This window comes from Paramormyrops kingsleyae, chromosome 10 (assembly GCF_048594095.1).
Source record: "Paramormyrops kingsleyae isolate MSU_618 chromosome 10, PKINGS_0.4, whole genome shotgun sequence".
Taxonomy (NCBI): domain Eukaryota; kingdom Metazoa; phylum Chordata; class Actinopteri; order Osteoglossiformes; family Mormyridae; genus Paramormyrops; species Paramormyrops kingsleyae.
Window position 1 is genome coordinate 28,769,240 of NC_132806.1, and position 19,151 is coordinate 28,788,390.

General features: G+C 43.6%; 2 protein-coding genes and 1 long non-coding RNA gene across 7 annotated transcripts in view; 2 read left to right on the plus strand and 1 right to left on the minus strand.

The window, feature by feature from the left end:
* LOC111836371 (uncharacterized) overlaps positions 1-3,398 on the plus strand; it is a 5,114-nt gene extending 1,716 nt beyond the window's left edge. Inside the window, exons 2-4 of one of the 3 annotated variants that reach the window (XR_011993632.1) lie at positions 1-399; positions 1,085-1,236; positions 1,355-3,398. The exon at positions 1-399 is cut by the window's left edge and continues 1,156 nt beyond it. This is a non-coding gene — a long non-coding RNA (uncharacterized lncRNA). Of the gene's footprint in view, positions 1,237-1,354 lie in introns of all 3 variants that reach the window. The other 2 variants (XR_011993633.1, XR_002836406.2) reach the window with 2 other exon arrangements.
* Positions 3,399-7,261: 3,863 nt separating this feature from the next.
* Positions 7,262-13,643, minus strand: phf23b (PHD finger protein 23b). Of its 3 annotated transcripts, none has more exons than XR_002836422.2 (6): positions 13,101-13,643; positions 11,752-11,783; positions 11,265-11,357; positions 9,912-10,458; positions 8,395-9,558; positions 7,262-8,035 (listed from the first exon to the last, which is right to left on the minus strand). XR_002836422.2 is itself a non-coding variant. In XM_023797580.2 (5 exons), exons 1-5 carry the CDS (start codon positions 13,126-13,128, stop codon positions 9,356-9,358), a joined length of 903 nt encoding a protein of 300 aa, XP_023653348.1. In that variant the 5' UTR covers positions 13,129-13,643; the 3' UTR covers positions 8,119-9,355. The 3 variants fall into 3 exon arrangements, 1 of the variants encoding a protein (XP_023653348.1); XR_002836423.2 differs by having other exon boundaries at positions 7,262-8,053; XM_023797580.2 differs by lacking the exon at positions 7,262-8,035 and having other exon boundaries at positions 8,119-9,558.
* A 767-nt stretch (positions 13,644-14,410) lies between these two features.
* elp5 (elongator acetyltransferase complex subunit 5) lies at positions 14,411-18,624 on the plus strand. Its single transcript, XM_023797581.2, has 8 exons — positions 14,411-14,784; positions 14,917-14,977; positions 15,355-15,435; positions 15,593-15,804; positions 15,915-16,090; positions 16,929-17,024; positions 17,384-17,484; positions 17,966-18,624. The coding sequence occupies exons 1-8, from the start codon at positions 14,730-14,732 to the stop codon at positions 18,072-18,074; spliced, it is 891 nt and encodes a 296-aa protein (XP_023653349.1). The 5' UTR covers positions 14,411-14,729; the 3' UTR covers positions 18,075-18,624.
* Positions 18,625-19,151: the final 527 nt, after the last annotated feature.

A 19,151-nucleotide genomic window follows, 5' to 3' on the forward strand; every position in this document is an offset into this window, starting at 1 on the left:
TACAAGGTGCGTCTGTCTCTCAGCCCCTCGGGCCTATCTGAACAGCAACGTCACATCCAGGGAGCCGTCATGATGAATGTGGTGAGTCATTGCCAGATTGTATTTTACTTTGAACCAGAGCTGTATCAGAGAATGTTCAACATTCTGTTAGCCTTTAAGCCATAAAATGTGTTTGCAGTCATCTCCTGAAACTATATATGTAGCACAATTTAATTAATTTCCTTTGTAATTGTAAACTGCAGCTTCTTTGTAGTTACGGGGCAGCCTGCGTCAGAGGTGATCAGCACACAATCGCGGGGCAGACTGTCAGCACCATTGAATTCCTGCGGCAATGGCAGCCACTATTATACCTGCCGAAGGAATCCCTGATTACCTCCTGAGTCACGATGCCACCTTGTGGTAGGAAGGCAAAAAGCCACTGGATCTAACTAATCTCCTTAGCTTTCACAAGGCGGAATGCACTTCTTAGTTGTATGATGCAGGTTGTCTGATAGTTATTACAATAATTACAAACTTCTAGCTTAAGCAATCAATGTCCCAAACTCAAATAACTTGTGACCACTGGCTTGGAGGTCTTTCCTTCAAGAGAGCCACCAGCTTCTCTTTTCAGCAATATCGGGATATTCTGCTGAACAGCTGGGCCCGGTTGTTCAGAAGTAATCGGATCAGATTTTCGGATCAGATCAGAATCTTTATTACCATTGTGCAACGACACTAGATGCAGTCCCTTTCAGTGCAAAAAGGTCAAAATAAAAATTTCTAAATAGCATATAAGAACAATAAATTATATAAAAAGCAGTAAATGTATGCAGTGCATTATGCAGCAACTGTGACAGTGAGAGGTAAGGTAATATATTTAAAGTCAAACATACATTGTAGTGAATGAGCAATATTACACAGAGTAACAGAGCTGCACAGTGAGAGACTGGATGATCATTCATTTCAGTTTGTTACTTATAACAGTGATGGCCCTGGGCTATGTACTGTTTTTCAGTCTGTTTGTATGAGCTGTTATTGCTCTGTACTGCCCGCCTGAGGGCAGCAGATCAGACAGGTGATGTGCTGGGTGTGATGTGTCCTCCAGGATGCTGCTGGCTTTTCTGTAGCAGCGGGATCTGTAGAGCTCCTCTAGGGACAGGAGAGCACAGCCGGTGATTTTCTTGGCTGAGTTAAAGACCCTCTGCAGCGCAGTTTTTTTTCTCCTGCAGTGCAACTGGCAAACCACACAGTGATGCAGTAAGTCAACACATTTTCTACGGAGCACCTGTAGAAGGACACCAGCAACTTCTCAGCTAAGTTAATGTAAAGAAGGTACAGCAACGACTTCATCAGAGCACTGTTGTTGGTTTTCCAGGTCAGATCCTCCTCCAGATGCAGGCCCAGGAACCTGAAGGCTGGGACCCACTCCACACAGTCTCCGTTGATGTATATGGGCTGAGGGACAGATCTGTCTCTCCTGAAGTCCACCATGGTTTTTGTGGTGTTGAGGGTCAGGTTGTTCTTGCTGCACCATGTTGACAGTCTTGCCACTTCATCCCTATATGCAGTCTCGTCCGCCCCCTGAGATGAGCTAGACCACGGTCGTGTCGTCTGCAAATTTAATGATGGCATCACTTGGGTGGGTGGAGATGCAGTCATGGGTATAGAGAGTGTCCAGTAGGGGGCACACATCCCTGTGAGGAGCCAGTGCCAAGGCTGAGTGCTGAGGAGGGGTGAGAGTCTACCTTGACACGGTCAGTTAGAAATTTTTTAAACCAGAGGCAGGTGGAGTGTGGGAAACAAGGTTGTGTTATATAGTTACCAGTCTGTTTGGGATGATTGTGTTGAAGGCAAAGCTGCAGTCAATGAATGGAAGTCTGTCATAGCTCCCCTTCTGCTCCAGATGGGTCAGAGTTATATGTAGGGCTGTGGCTATGGCATCCTCTGTCGACCTGTTCTTCCTGTACACCTATTGGTGCGGGTCAAATGCAGATGGAAGACTTTTGATGATGTGGTTTCTGACCAGTTTCTTGAAACACTTCATAATGACTAGAGTGAGCGCCACTGGACGGAAGTCAATCAAGTTGCCAAGAGGGGTCTTTCTTGGGATGGGGGATGATGGTTGAAGACTTCAGGCAGGTCTAGATACAAGCTCTTCAAGATTACCAAATCTAAATTACAGGTGTTTTAAATCGGACTACGTATTCCAATGTAGACTGATAGCTATGTAAAGAACAATAGGTAAAGTATTGTTCTTTGAAGAGACAGAAAACAACACAATAAAATAAAATATTTTCATTTTCTTTTAAACAGTCAGAGCCCCTCACCTAACCAACAACAAATAAACAAATATAAATATACATTGTTCACACATTGTGAATATTTTGAACATGTGTTTCAAATCATAAAAAGGTTAAATGTTCAATAGTTAACAATAATAAGGGATGTAACTGTATTTTTTTTTTAACTCTTTTTTTACTTTAGTGTGCCTCATGTCTACTTTACCACTGTAATGGTTGAAGTCCAAAATATAAATAAATGTATACATTTCATGATACAAATGCTGTATTTTTTTTGTTTGTTTTATTTATTTATTTATTTATTATTTTTTTGAACAGTTTAAAAGTTTTCCAATTTTTTTTCCTGAAATCCACCCTTCGGCTGGGATCAGGGTAATCCTGATTTTTTTTTAGAACAACGATGTCCCAGTCCTACAAATGTTTGAACCGCAGATACTCAAGGTTTGAACCAGATCAAAACCAGGACAGGACTACATTATCTAATCTGACTTAAGAATAATTTTTTTTTCTTTTGAACAACTCATTTTCAATATTTGATCCAACCTGATATCTAAAATCCAATCAGATTACTTCTTTTCACGATTACCTAATCTGGATTACCAATGTTCTAAATGCGGCAGCATAACACAACATAGGCTACTAGCTATGTGAACAACAACAGGTCACATCTAGGTAAACAGCTGGGTCCAGGTGATTATGATGCAACTTTCTATGCTTCTCATCCATTCATCTGTCCATCCATCCTGACCATTTATGCTTAGTTATCCAGTGTAGGATTCCTGTGGGCTTGGGGCTTATCTCGGGAACCACAGAGATGGGGCATTACTTTTGTAGTGTACATCATTGCATTATAAATCTTATTAGTAACCTCAATGGTAACCTTCCCCTTCTTCTGGAGGCACTGAATCTTACCGCCATGAGGACAGTATTCCCGTAACCACATCCTGCTTTTTGATACACTTGGGTAACACCAGTCGATAGCATCAGTGAAGATGATTACAGGGCCAGCGTGCTGGTGATCGGCTGACCCTGCATGCTCCTGTTGCCTGTGCACGCGGGCTGCCGGTTCATTCTAAATTCGGCCCGGTCCGTGACCCTTGGTACTTATAGGGCTGCAGAAACCGGGGGCGGGGGGGTGGGTGTTTGGGGATGAGCCGGCGGCACACACAAGGCGACCCCCGAGGCACGGGGCGCTCCTCGGACAATTAGCCTAATCAGCTCTGCCTATCTGGTCTCAGCCCCTCTGGATGGCGGGGCGGGGCGGGGCCGTGCAGAGCAGGGACCGGCCGCTCCTCGGTTTATTTTTGAGTGGGCTATCTGTCAGCGATGCCGCTATGTTTAGTTGTCCCCCGGGCCCAAAATAGACTTAATTAGCACTGAGGGCGGGACGAGGGAAGAGCGAGAACGTGTTGGAGTGCTGGTACGCTCCTCTCAGGACCCCCGCCCCAGTTCCTCCTCTCCCCGCACCTCCCCATCGCTCATTTCCTTCTGTGTTTGTGTGTTTCTGCTCCTTCTTCCCGTGCCTGAGCGGCGGGCAATCGGCACCATTGAGGATTGCACGCTGCTGATAGCGATCGGCCACTCAAACTGAGCAAATCGAGACGGCTATCTATATCCGATGGCCACACACATGGCACGAGTACATCGGCCTCCTCTCTCTCTCGCTCTCCATATCACATTTTCACGATCGCATTTCAGATAAATAGGAATCCGCGGGGTCAGCAGGTTTCACGGACAGCTTTTTAATGGCCCAATGGATCACCATTCTATTATCCTACAATGAAGCAGTACTCCTCGATTCACACACAGTGCCTTGATTAACTAGTTCTTCCATAAGAGTGTTTACACAGAGATATTTTCTCTCTCACTTGTAACATGAAATGGGAGAGACATGACCATTCACCTCCATCCTTCATTCCAGTTGTCCAAAAGTGATCTGATCATATTTTGGATACTTGGATCAAATCGTGAAAATCGGATTCTGAAATCAGATCATGTAATCCAGTCTTGGTTTTAATCTAGATCAAACCCTCAGTTTGCATGTTCAAGTCTTTTTGGTAGGATTGGGCTAACTTTGATCCAAAAAAATCTGGATTATTCTGATCACAGCAGTAGGGTGGATTCAGGAAATACATTTGCATCATGTAATATATACATTTATTTATATTTTGCACTTGAGCCATTACAGTGATAAGGCAGACATGAGGGACACTAAACTAAAAACAAAAAAGTGTCTTTTTTTCCCCCATAAAATACATACAAATACATTTAATTTGAATTGTCATTCATCGCTGCATGTTAATAACCATCAAGGAACCAGTCACAAGTAATCTAAGATTGTGGTTCCTTATTAACATTGGACATTTAGCCTTTTTCTGATTTTAAACGTGTTCAAAATATTTACAATGTATTCCTGAATAATGTATATTTGTTGCTGGTCAGGTGAGGGGTCTGACAGTTCAAAAGAAACTGAAAATAGAAAGGGTATGTTTGTATTATTTTATTGTGCCGTTTTCTGTCTCTTCAAATAACAGAATTTAAAGTGACTCCACACTGATTGTTCTACCTGTTGTTCTGTACATAGCTAGCAATTTACATTGGAATATGTAGTCAGATTTAAAACACTGGTAATCCAGATTTGCTAATTTTGTTAAATTTGTATCTGGATCAGAGTAATCCAATCCAATTTTGCTTTGAAAAACCAGGATGTAAGTATGATGGATTACATGATCCTGGATGCCAAATCAAGGGATTTCAAAATCCGGATCATTGTGATCCAGATTAGACTTTTTGAACAACCTGGCCCAAGAAGTCTAGACAAAGCTCTTCAGCATCAACGGCGACGTTCTAATCGCACCGTCATCTGTGTTCCTCCTCAGCTGATGAGAAAGTTGTTGGGAGGGGGCGGGGGCCGTGGTGGTGATGGCCTAAAAGCTTTGTCCCCAAGTTCAATGGGGGGGGCAGGCAGTGCTTTGGGCTGTAATTGCTGTGCTTAAAGTCACATCGTCTCGTACACGCACCACCCCCCCCAAATAACCACCCATCCGTCCTCATTACATATAAACCCACCCCAAGTCCAAGGCTACAAAAACTGGGCAAACACCCACAGCGTGGAACAAGAGAGGAGAGAACTGAGACACTGAAAGCAAGGAGCCGTTGGTTTTTGCCACTTCTTAAACAGAGTAATCAAGGTAAGGCTTTCATCTGCATCTTCATGTGTGTAGTATATGAAGAGTATGTAACGGTTATGTATTTAATACCGGTACAAACACTTCTAGTGTCATGTTGCACTGTTCACTATGACAATGTGATTGTTTTCTCATCACATTTACCCTTGATAAGTGTACTGAACTTTGCCCTTTCTTTCATAACTCCTCGTGGCATTTTCTTTTTGTGCCCCAGTAGATTCAGAGCCGACTTGTAATGAATGCATTGTGAAATAAGCTGATAGATGACACTTGTAACATAGAAAGTCCGTTTGAAGCTCGCATTTCAGGACGATTCATATTGGTCACCCCGTAAGCCCATTTTCAGACACTTTCCCATCATGCTGTTCTTTCTCCAGATGTTGCATCCCAGGTGTTTGCTGGCCGCTCTGGCTCTCTACCTGTCCCTGGAAGAGCTGTCCGCTTTCCTGCTGCCTCACCGAATTCGGCAGAAGAGAGTAAGCTCACAAAAAAATCCTCAGCTTTGTGACCAACGTTTCTGTACAGACGGACCTTATAGAGGGATCCATGATCTCATGTTTGCTTCATGCCTTTTTCAAATTACAAAATAAAGATAGCATTATCTGTAAATTCTGTTTTTTACAAAGGTCATAACTAACCCGCTAATGCACTTTTACCCAGAGGCATAAAATTCAAAATAAATACAGCAGATTAACTAACTTTCTGAAAAGGGCACAGGAGTGTTTTACTGATCAGCTGTTACAGCGATACAAGCCCTTAACCATCATGACACCTACTGTACAACCAGGATGATGGCAACTGGCCGGACTACGAGCTGTCCCTCTATCTGTCGGAGATCTCCGACCTGGGGGACCAGTTCCCACTGGATGCTGCAGAGAGTGCCCGTGACAGGGGGACACGCCAATCCAGGCCCTTCCATGCCCCGCTGGAGCGCCTGTCTGTACAGCATCACAGCACCCACCACAGAAAAACCAAGGACAAGAGGTGAGGTGCGGCAACAAGTAGGTCCTCCTCAGTAATGTTCAATATAGCACTAGTAGCTCTCCCCAAATGACTGCGTCCTCCTTGGCGATGCTCACAATGTTGTCTGTAGCTCTCCCCGTCTCACTGTTCACATCGCTGCCTGAATGTAACCCCATTTCTCACCCACAGGAGAATAGTAAGCACCCCCTTAGACACAATCGGCAGCACCTTCATTTCTACCCTACGCAGCAGAAAGGTGGGGGTCGCACGATACTGACCTACAGTTGCAATCCAAACTTACACGTCATACATACAGTAATGTACAGTCTTAGGCAATACTACATTTGGTCAAGCAATACCTCATTGACTTTTCAAAACGAAGTGAGCTGGTGGTGAAATTTGTTGTCACACTTAACTTGCATATATTGCAGCATTAAATTGTTTTTAAAGCTAATACAGACTTACTAGTCTGATAAATAGCTTTCATAATATTTTCTTTGCCTGAGACTTTTGCAGTGCTGTACATCCAGGTTTGGATGTTCTTTTGGGTAATTCTTTAGCAGTCATACTGCCAAAACACAAACAGACACTAACTTTTGAGCTTATTTTGCAGGAGGACCCAGAAAACCACAAGTACCCTGAATAAAACCTTCACCGTGCAATCAGAGTGACCAATTCCTTGGGCCGATCTTACTGTGAGCCATGACAGATCCCCTTTCCTCACTCAACTTTACTAATAGTTTGTTTCCTTTTATTTGTTTGTTTTATAACAGTTTTCTAACGGGAGAATTACAAAGAAAATGTAATTCTCGACACAGATGGCAGCTGAAGTCAACAAAATGTATTATTTATTTGTATTTATGTCATACAAGTATGTCGTAATGTTGAACGTTGCTCCCTCTAGTGGACATGTATTCATAAATACAGTGATTGTTAGGTTTCATCATGGAACAAAATAAACGAAATAACTCAAAAATAACTGACAAGTGCATTCATTGTCATGAGTACAATCCACGACCCTCCCACCAAAAGAAAAAAAGACGGCAAAAACAATTGTTCTTCCACTTCTTCACTTCGCTATATGTACAGATCAAAGGCAGGGATGGGGAATATATCCAGTCATGAGCACTGCAAAGGAAGGAGTGCCAGTTATAGGCTTCATAGGGGAACTAAACCATGCCCCCCAAACAAATGGAGAGAGAAAAAAAACATGAATTCAGTAGCATCACTCATTTCTGTACAAAAAAAAAAAGGAAAATAATGCTTGACAGGGGCAAACCTGCAGTCTCTGTTTTGGGGGCAACCTGCAGCACTGTACTGGTCAAGTCCTTAAAAACGGAAATCAGTAAAATAATAGAAAAACTCACGGGTTCTCTTAACAAAACCCCAAAAAGATACAATCCTGTCAAATCAGCAGAATTTGCATAACATGAGGCGAGAGCAGACCAGCTGAAACTGACGTAGCAATGGGATCGATTTCCAATCCGACTTTTCACACGTGGCCCTGAACTCAAAGTCCTGCCTCGGATAATCGGGGGAGGGGGGTGGGGGTCACTCCAGCAGATGGTGCACCCTTCAGCTCACACGCGGTGCTGGACTCCTCCCCTGAGAAGGACAGTGACGCTAAGCAACGAAAGTTCGGAAAGGAGACATTTTACTATTTTTTATGTATATATATATATATATATATATATATATATATATATATATATAAAAACTATTCTGTGATCCTACCATTCAGAGTGCCCCACCCCCAAACACATGCAGGTCATTAAGAGTTCGCTAATTATGACGACTTGCAAAATTGTCTGTGGCTGGGGGCCCTAAAAACTAGGTTGAAAATGTGTCAAAAAGACAACAAAAAAAAGTAGATGGACTTGAGGTTATGACGCAACATTGACACTCAGCACAGCAGCCCAGGAGACTTGACAGAATAATTTGTGAAAGACACACACTAACCGCACCTGCTGAGGCAAGCGTCAATGGACAGATCAGTTTCCCAGCTCGTACGTGATGGGGTCAGCCCTGAGCACCTTCATGGCAGAAGGGCAGAGTCACCAGTCACAGAACTTAAAAACCTAATAAAACTTCTGAATAGGGGGAAAGGGAGGAAACAAAAGCACAAACACTAACAATCACAAATAAAAAGTTAGTTTTGGTGACATTTCTGGGTGGGTGGACAATGTTTACCAATCAAAAGGAAAAAAAAAACCCAAGTGCAGAAAAATATGAGGAACCTTACAAACGGTTTACTCAAACCATTCCTGGAGAAACTGCATTTATAAGGAGTTTATGCTGCATTTATAACAAGTTTATGAACTAAACACAGCAAATCCTGTGGATGAAATTTATAATCTTTGGTTACAGACTTCTGAGATTCTGGCTTTATCTTGGTCATCATTCTAATAAGATTATACGGATGAAAATTTGTTTTTCCCCAACAAGGCATATCTTGAAAATTTGCAGCTCAAAATAATTTGATATATTTCTATAAATGCCCATGTTCAAATGCAGTGTCTATTCCAGAAATCTCATTGGATGTAACAATAGTATGTGAGCTATGTAGCACACCAGCAACTCGTGTACCGCAAAGCTTAAACAATGCAGTCTTCTGATTGTGATTTTCAAGTCAGGATTTCCGGTTTTTGGAGTTTCGGACCATGCCTTGCTGAGTGAAAGCCACAATGAGACATTGCGAATGAGATTGTGGGTCCCCCCCCCTCCCTCCCCCCAATTTAAACTAGTTTAGAGCTTCAGTTTGACAATAGAACAAACCATGGAGCTTCCAACAAAGATCTGGGAATACTTAGCACTGGAGATGAAAAAGTTCCTCTGAAAAAAGGACCACTTTAGAACACAAAGGGGAATGTTCTACCCCCAAGGTAAAGGGGTGGGACGACGCGGCAGGACGACTCCTCCCACATTTTAAGTGTCTTTCTTGTGCCCAGAACGTCTGTCCTGGCGGCAGTCCCTGCACTTGTGGCAGTAGAAGATATCGGGCACGTTGGACTTTCTAATCTTGGCGCAGGAGAGGTGCACCCACACCCCGCAGTGGTTGCACTCGATCATTGGACGTCCGGCGAACGGCTTTCCGCAGTAACAGGTGATCAAGTCCCATGAGTCGTCACCTGGAGAGCCCAAGAGTGAGGAGAGAGTGCTTTATAAGAACCTCATTCTAGGAGTTCCACTCCCATTGAGTTTTATATAAAACAGAACTTAAATCAACTTTATAAGCTGCTTTAAAGCCCTCGTTCTATGAAACACAGGATATCCCTGACCATCCATCATTCATAAAATACACATTTTCCCTCCCCTATTGAACAAAAGCTTTTACTGGACTGGGAGAGACACAATATGGTGTCCTTGTAGAAAAGGAGCCCTGACTGCAGCCAGCAGGATCACAGATGTCCGTCTCGCCAGCTTTCGCTAATTCTGAGCAAACATGCTCCACAGGTATTGTGTGCGCTGTGCAGACACCCACCAGACTCCACCATGATGTCCTCGTCCGCGATCCAGGTCTCGCCCTCACTGGAGCTCGCCTCTGCCTCCCTGGTCGACTCCTCGCCCAGCACCTGCACCTCAGGGCCGACATCCCCCTCTTCCGCCGCCTCCGCTGCTGTGCGCTCCTCCTGCTTGACGGGCGGCGCCTCAGAGTCTGTCTCACTCTGAGCGGAGTTCTTCGGCTTCTTTGGACACTTAGGAGACTTTGGGTTCTGACTGTGCTTGATCCGAGCTCGCTTCCCCCCAGTGCTGCCCCCCCTGTCCGCTTCACTTGCCCCCAGAGTCAGCTTTTTTAGCCTTTTCTCCTTCCTGCGCTCTGTCTTTCCCCCGCCGTGGCCCCCATACAGCGAGTCTTTCAGGCGCATCTTGTCCAGCAGGGGGCCACCCTCATGCAACCCACGAAGGTTCTTGCCTTTGTTCACACGGGCTTTGCGCACAAAGGTGTGGATGGTATGCAAGTCCGATGCTCCGTCCCCTTCCCCTGAAGCCCCCGAGGAACTGGAAGAGGCCGGGGACCAGGTGGTTTCCTGAAGGAAAGGGCATGCAAACAGCTGACAAACAGCGGGGGGAGGGGGGTGGTCGGCCACCTATCTTCTATCAAACCGTAACCAGTACAGGATCACAGTGAGATAGCAGCCTATCTTCGGAAGCACAGGGAAATGGGGAACATGCAGAACGCTACAGTACTAAGCACCAAGCCACCATGTCACCAAATGCTCATCTGGCTCTTTTAGAAGGGACTCTCTGGTATTAATGAGTAATTCTTTAGTATTAATCCTGGTGGGAAGATTCTCTTTTTGTCCACACACACACACACACACACACACGGGAGAGCAAACTTGGAGGTCACAGAGCAGAGCCGGTCAGCATGTAGAGCCCCTGGAATTAGGAGTTAAGGGCCTTGCTCAAGGGCCCGAGGACATGGGACTATTCTGTTGAGGCCAGGACCTTTCAATCACAGCAACAGAGACTTAGACTGTTACATTAAAATGTAATGTATTGGGACAACAGACAAAACTAACCCAAACACTATGTTTTATTGCTGTAGTGAATCCATTACACAAATCCAAAAACAAACAAAAAACCTCCACATCAACTGCAGGCATGACACTAGATTCGTCAGCAACTCTGCTCTTGGAAATCTACAATCCTACACGGCCTGAGTTAATGATCTGCACAAGCCAAACTTGGACTGTTATACTAAACCACCAGCAGAGAGCGCTGTGTCACAAAATACTAGGCGAATCACCATAAAACCCAAGTGCCGGAACGCTTGGATTATAGTACTAGGGGGAAACCGAACGCTGAATGCTGAGGGCGGCTCTACACATACCTCTTTAGGAGTAGGGATGTAACCAGCGTAGGCCAGTACAAAGCTGCAGAACTTGTTGAAGTCTTCCACTGTCCTCTTCCTCCCCTCCGAGGGCTAGAAAAAGTCAACACAGATCAGGGTCGGCAACCAGCAGAACCATTTCCCGTCTACCTTGCTGGTAACACGAGTGTAAAAACAGCGACAGACCCGATCTCCCAAGCTGCCGTTTTATCTCCAACTCGTGCTTCGGACAATAAATCAGACTCCTCACGACTGTAAATCGAGACCGACAGCACTGCAGCTGGACCTTAGGGCTTTACAGCTAAATGCTTATGATTCGATGAGGTCATTTTTATCGATCAGAAATATATTGTGCAATACAATTTGAGGGATCGCCCTCCATGCAAGTTACCTCTAAAGGACAAAGCTACTAGACACGGGAGAGAAGAGTTTAGAAAAACACGGCGACGATCAATCGATACACGAACAAAGAAGAAATCGATCTTACCAGAGGCTCTGTTTTGCATTTTAGAAGTGTATCTATTTGGAGAAAAAAAACACAAGAAAAAAGAATTATAATTACGAAGCAGAATCAAGTTTCCAGTGTCGGCGGCGTTACATTGCAATGACTTCATCGTTTTTTACGCAGTTGTACACCATTTAACCTACACTCAAGAGCGCAGGTTTGTCTCCGTTTTACATTGCATGCTACCCGGCTTAATCTAGGTAGCAGGTTAATTAAACGGTTAGCTGCGATAACCTAAATCCCGAAAGCATGCCCAGCTACCCCCGTCCACTACACCGCGACTGACCATCTGGCGTACAGATCCGGCGCAAAAGCGATCATCACATAACGACGGACCATAGCCAGCCGGATGGAGGGAGAGATGGGGGAGGAAGAGCAGCTCTGAGGGGCGGCCAGGTACCCCAGCAGAGCGCCGCGTTAACCGGGGCTCTAGCAATCGGCGCCGGGAAGGAGGACGAACCGAATGCCGAAAGACACACACAATCGTCGGACACCCCGCGGGGCTGCCACGGCGACTTCCCGGAATGCGGGATCCGGCTTCGGTGCCCCCGTCGTTAACATAAAAACTTTAAACTGACCACCTGAAAGTTGATTTTATTTTCTTTAGCCAGCCCGGTTAACGCTTTTCCTCCCCCCTCCGTTTGACTCGCCATGCGGTAACAAACGGCTACAGCCCCCCCCCCCCATCCCCAGCTTTGCTTTTTAAAGGACACTCATAATAGACGAGCCAAGAATTTCGACGAAATAAGTAAAATATCAGAAAAACAGCATGAGACTTTAGGCGCTTGGTGCGTCTGTCGTGCTTTAATTAACTTTGTCTCGGTTGCGGACCAGGCGCAGCCAAGGGGCTAGGCTAGCTAGGACTAAAAAAAGAGGATGAAACAAAACTTAAGGCACTTTTGACAGTTTTGTGTGCGTTTTTAGGGGCCGAAATGTCCGTTTCGAGTAAAAACGCAGCGTGAAGCAGTCAGACTGACCTTCTGCGAGCGGCAAGTTAAACATCTGTGAGGAAAAAAATAATGTTGCGGGTTTTCTGTTGTTTCGCCCCGTAACAGTTGAACTTAGCTAGTTGGCTATAGCACGGACGCCCACACGGCATCGCCAAGCTGCCGCAACGCTTATCGAATAAAACGGGATAAAACAGCCCAGGATCTACTGGTCGACAAAAGGAGCCGGCATCTGAAGAGCAGTTAAATCGGTTAGACCAGGACTGAAAACGACGACGCCGTTGTCTAACTACTTAGCCGGCTAGCTAGCCGCGTCGAGCCAAAAAAAAAAAATAGTTCCCGAGCACATCCAAGTCAAGCGCTTTACTCCACAAAAAGACCCACCTTGATGCTCAGCCATAATTTCAAGCATTGTCACTCGAGCAAAGCCACAGTCGGTACCCGGCTCTGCTGTCCTTTTCTCCGGGCTGGCTGGCTTAGCTGCAGCCTCGGCGGGGGACGAGGGGCAGGCAAGCGCCGATGAAAGACTAATTCACCGGGCGTCGGTAGGGATAGGTTCCCGCCTGTAGGGATATCCACGAAACTCTTGGTTTGACTCCCCTTTCCCAGCTAATCCGTCGCATAAAAACAGTAAAAAAAAAAAAAAAAAAAAGTCTCTTTTTCGCCACAGCTTTACATTGCGAGCTAAGTAAACCGCTCCTTCCACAATCCAAATTAACTGGCTACATAGCAGCGTCTCTTTGGATAGTAGACGTTTGCTACTTAGCCCCTTTCTTTCTGGGTGCAATAGTTACGGGGGAAATCGGAAGGATTATCCCTTTTCTCTGACAGACGACAAAAGTTGTACTAAATTCGTCTCGGTAACATCTACGCGCTTCACTCCCACCATTATCAATGTCAACTAACTCTAGGGTGGCCCCTCGTGGTCAAGAAAACACGGCTCGCTGGGGCATGTCGGGAACTGTAGTTCATCAACTGATTGTGGGCGGAGTGATTGTCATTCTTTATATGCGACCAATAAACTTCGGGAAAATCCATTCAGTCATTTTCTCTCAGCCAATCATATTCTTTGCTTCTCAGTTGACATGCGTCGTGGGCTGCGCGGCTTCCTTGGTCGTCGCGAAATTTCTCTCAGTCTGCTAATATGTGTATTTTATATTAGCTTCGAAATGGCTAAATAAATAGCTAAGTAAATGTCTACGATTACTTGATGATAGGTAGAGACATATCTACCCTTTACGTTCTTGGTTAAACAATTTATTTGTTGTATTTTCCCAACAGGAATTCAATTTATGTTTAGATGTGTTCGTGTAAAGTGTTTCCCGTTTTCCACATTATCAGTGCTTTGTGTTGCCAATTGTCAGAAGCTTTTTGTTTTTGTAGTGAAAATGTGATAATGCCGAGCTGCAATAAAGTCTTATTGACCTTTTTGATCACTGTACTATTAAGTGTTTACTGTCGTGCGTTCAACGTAACACGTGTCATTAACCAGTAAATAATTCTCACATTATTATCTGCTGTTTTCTTTCGCTCAACAAAACGTGTAATTGTGCTTCTCAAGAAGCCTAATTATTTATACCGGTACCATTCCTGGGAGGAAAATATTTACACAGTCGATCCCCATTTCTAAATTCGCGTATTAGTATTAAGGGATCCTGACTCTGATTTGGTGATCAGTAGTTAAAAAAACCCTGCTTTGTCATTGGAAAAAACAGGGGATTGTGGGACATAGAGTTTCGACGTAGGTACAACTGGATGTCTTTTCTCAATGACAAAATTAATTGTAATTTAAGCCATGTACGCAAGTGTAATTCCAAGTTACTTAAGCTGCATGACAGACAAGTTTTCTTTCTGTCAGAAGTAGTAAATTTAGACTGATTTTTAGAAACATTACATCGGTAGGCCACAGGAAAGCCTCGGGCTCACGTAATGCTGCTGGCCTGTTGAATACAGGCTTTCAATTACCATTACGGAGGAAAAGGTGGGGAACGAACCCATATCGACGGAATCAGCATGTTGCTGGATGTAATACAAGGTACCGAAAATGGAGGATTCGTAATAATTCAAGGTAAAAAAAATACACTTAACATTTTTACATACCTTTTACATTTGTAACACTTTTAAAATGTGTACATGACGTGTATAAGGTATTTCTGAACATTTTGAGGAGTCCTTTAAATCTAAAACCTCGACCCTACAGACACGGTGGAGTGCTGTGGACGGCAGCTTCTCCAGAGCTGCATCGCCGCTGCCCTGCATCGGTAAGAAATCGTTTTTTATTTTTTTTAATCAATGCATCTATTTACTTTTCGTGACCGACGCATTGCTCTCAGGATGTGGCATGTTACAAATTAAGTAATACAGAGGGTCACATGAAGTGTATTTTAACAATCAACCGCAACATTTATTGTACTACTAGGTAATTCTAGTATTATGTTTAAATTTATCCGGCAAGTCTTCCAATGCATGGGCGTTGTTTTTTTTCTGAAACCACTATAATGTTTATGTTTCTGCTAAGCAGTCTGCCGTTGAATAATATTTTGGTGACGTTTGTGCATTTTTCCCGCGCTAAAATCCAGTCTATTCTTCAGGGGAACTAAATAAAATATACAGAAACAAGCGAATAATTGTATTTTAGGGAGGAGGATGTCCACGTGCTCGCATTTGAAGTTTGTGAAGAGGATGTAAGACTGAGACTTGACAGGAAATGCGAGCAAAGGTAAATTGTAAAGTAAGCAATGAAGTCTGTGGATTAGCATAGCTCACGCTGAGCTTAGGTACACTGTGTGTACATGTGTGGCGTCTGTCCTGAGTACCTAACCTGGGTTCGTGTTAAACTCCACCGTTAAGCCCCTCCCTCCCTTTTTTTGATGTAGGCTGTGTGTCCACAATGGCTACACCGACCCACTAGGCTGGTCTGAACATCCACTTTTCACTGTTCATCAGTTCATATCTGAGGAGCTCAATGTCCACCTGAGTGGGTCGGAGGAGTCGAAACCAGCAACACTTGTCATAGATTCACTTTCCTGGATTTTGAGGCACCACCCACCTGCTGTTGTCTGCCAGCGACTACAGGAACTCAGGAGAGGTTATTCCAGTTAATCTAAAATGATTTAGGTAAACACTTATAAAAATGTAAGTAATGGTGGAGAAACTTGACCTCCTCATGGTTTGTATGAAAAATTTTTTATCCACAAGGTGGAGCACTGAGGAGAGTGGTGGCATTGCTGCACTGCGATCTGCACCAACAGGGCATCGTGGGTAGTTTGTGCCATCTGGCTACTGCTGTTATATCTGTGGTACCAGGAGACAGGGGTCAGCAGGCCGTTGCCAAGACAACCAGACGTACCAAATCTGGCAAGGTTACTCACGAGGTAGGAAGCATCAGGAATCTTATGCTGTGGACATAAAAGAGGCTAGTGTCTCGTATACAACTCTGGAAAAATTGAAGAGACCACAACACAATTTTTGTTTCACTCATTTCTCAATTTATGTGTGTGCGTCTGTGAATATAGCAAACTGCAGCCTTGTTCTTCTCTGTTTCTCATTAATGAAGGGCTTCATCCATTCTTTATGGGTCTTCGGTCCTGCTTCTAGGAGCCTGATACAAACTGTCCCAGCAGTGCACTTCACATCACTTAATGTTTCCTATTCATTTTGATGTCATCCTTCGATTCATGAGAAACTGTCGGATAAGTTGACGGTCATCTCTGGCATTAGAAAGTCGCTTCCACCCTCTACCTGGCTGGTTTTTGAGCATTCCCATTGTCTCCTGCTTCACCTTGTTCTTGTGTGCTGGTGTCTTAGAAATTTTGAGCCTGTTAGCAACCTGCAGGCTCAGTGTAGCTTTCTGTCAGCAGAACCAGGATTAATCCAAGATTTGAAAATGCAGATTTAGACAATGGTGTATATCTAGAGTGGTCTCTACATTTTTTCCAGGGCGGTAGTTGCTTGACCTCAGTGCCATCATTGTAAATCTATAGTAACTGATTTTGCTGTTCCGCTATAGTGGAATTGGGGACATCCTCAAAATCTTGGTGCCCTTTTCTTGCATTCCCATTTGTAACATTGCAAATAGCACTTTTAGCATCATGAAATAAAAGGTGAAATTATAAGAGTGTTAGCAGATATCGACTGAGCCAAGAGCATTTGTAGACTGTAACCAGCTGTAAGCTGAAGCCCATTGGTCATAGTTTCTGTTTGTGTTACCAGGAGGAGTACTTCAGTGTTAAGGAGGATCTGACGGTCACTGTCGAATCCCGGCCCAGCCATCATGGGCGTCCGCAGACTGAGGAAGACGAGCGTGAAGTAAGAGGCATACGGTCATCCATTTTTCAATAGTCATCATGCACAATAGCCAGCTGTGTTTGGATTTAGACCCAGCCACACACACACGCACAATCCAAAAATGAAATGTAACTTCTGGAATTGCAAACGCTGACGCAGATAGGGCAAGACAAGTTTATTTACATAGCACTCTTCCATACATTGAGATCACTTAAGTCTGAATTTGTGTAAACTTGCAATAAACCATGAAATAATGTTAACTAATCTCCCATTACACTGTCTCGAATAAGCAGTTACACACTTCTTCAGAAAAGTCCATGAAAGTATACTGCAACATTTTTATGTGAATATAGCACATTAATCAGTGTTTCTTTACTTAGGTAGATCCTGCTGCCAACTTGACCTTTAACCTTCGCTTGTCCGAGGGTGAAAAAGAAGCCAAAGAAAAGTTGTCTCTTCCTTTTGTGTTCAGTGCAGAGAAGTAAATACACATATTTACCCTCCAATTATTAGCCTAATACAGCTTTTTATGTATAACAATGTAACTGTGGTAACACTGAATGCATAATATGTTATTGTGATCTGGCTTAGCCTACTTTGGCTAATGAAATATCCAGAAAATGTAGTATTGCTTTTTTTCTGTCTTACTAAGTCTCAAGTCTTTTTTTCTTTTCTTTCTTAGTGTGCATTTGACACTATTCAGTTAGTATATTTTCATCCAGATCTAATGTACCATGACACTTTATTTGATGTACAAGGATGCTTTTTTTTCTTTCGGTCTCTAGAATTTGCACATTGTTGAGATCCAGAATAGTTATTGTAGAAATGCATCGTTTGCACTCATTTACCAGAGTTGTCACTGACAATACACAAGGTTAGTCATCTCAGATGATTGCCAAGCTGAATAACGTTCGATCATATTGCTCATCATTGCAGCGTTGCTCTCTTCTTTCCCTGTACAGGAAGTCTGCCCTACTTCAGCCTCGTCCTGGTTCAGGCCGAATTGTTTACGATCCTGATGCCAGCGATGACTTTGACCCAGAGGACCCAGATGATGACCTGGCTGTCTGAAATTATGGTGCTTCCCAAGCTGAAGCGGCCTGCTGCTTGTGATCCACAGGCCTACTGTTAATCTACAGCAATGTTTCTTGACCCAGCCTCCAGGGACGCCAAGATAGTCCATATATTTTTCCTCCCTCCCAGCACACAATCAAGAACAGCAAATACCTGGTACAAGTGTGTTGGGAGAAGAGGGGGAGCAAAAATGTGACTCGTCTGGGGGTCCATGGGGACTGGGTTTAGAAACACTGATCTACAGGATTCATGCAAAACATAGAGGTTATTAGTCCAGAAACGTACCACTTTTGTGTTGTCTGTAATAATTTAGACCGTAACACAGGTATCTTAATTCGTGTAACTCAGTTCAGGATGTTTTCACTATTTATTTCTGCCTCTTTAATTTCATTGTTTTATACTTAAATTTAAGAACCAAGATCATAAAGTGAGGCTGATGGAATTTTGCTCTTAATTTCTCACCCAGGATGGACACCAGACATCTTATTTTGTTTGTATGTGTATTGCTAAATAGAAATTATTAAAAATGCTCCTCTGACAGACAATGTATGTTGAGTTTTCTAGCTGTACTTGGAAAATTACTTATCAAATGTATTCATTCTCATCAACAGGTTGTGGGCTAGAGACAGTTTTTCACAATAGCCCATTTTTGAGATTTTTTATTTTTATTTAAAATTTTCCACTTAATGTTATCATGTAATTGAACCCGCTTCTGGTACAGCTGAATATGCTGGAGACCATTTTGCTTCCTTGGGTAACTAGTGCACATATTGTGCTGCATAGTGAGTTTAAAATATAAAAATCATTGTACTGGGTAGGTGGTTATTAGATGGACGTTTCTCTCAGAAGTTTTCTGTGCTCCATTTACCCATGGATATTTATTAAAGTTAATGTACCATCCAGAAACCAGAGTTTAAGGTATAATGTTCACTTTAAGGTAATTATTTTAATACAAGTATATTTTCAGTATTGTGGAATCCAGAAATTGAAAATGCCAGACAAATCCGTGCAATTTTTTATGGCATCAGTCACAAAGATCAGGCCCCCTCACACCAAAATCAGGATTGACGTTTT

Excerpts from the sequence above, each read along its gene's own strand:
- phf23b (XM_023797580.2), bottom strand. The coding sequence starts at position 13,128 with ATGCTTGAAATTATGGCTGAGCATCAAG. Across the intron at positions 11,784-13,100 it reads AATTATGGCTGAGCATCAAG|ATACACTTCTAAAATGCAAA; the intron begins GTGGGTCTTTTT and ends TTCTCCAAATAG. Across the intron at positions 11,358-11,751 it reads AATGCAAAACAGAGCCTCTG|CCCTCGGAGGGGAGGAAGAG; the intron begins GTAAGATCGATT and ends GACTTTTTCTAG.
- elp5 (XM_023797581.2), top strand. The coding sequence starts at position 14,730 with ATGTTGCTGGATGTAATACAAGGTACCGAAAATGGAGGATTCGTAATA. Across the intron at positions 14,785-14,916 it reads AGGATTCGTAATAATTCAAG|ACACGGTGGAGTGCTGTGGA; the intron begins GTAAAAAAAATA and ends TCGACCCTACAG. Across the intron at positions 17,485-17,965 it reads TTTGTGTTCAGTGCAGAGAA|GAAGTCTGCCCTACTTCAGC; the intron begins GTAAATACACAT and ends TTCCCTGTACAG.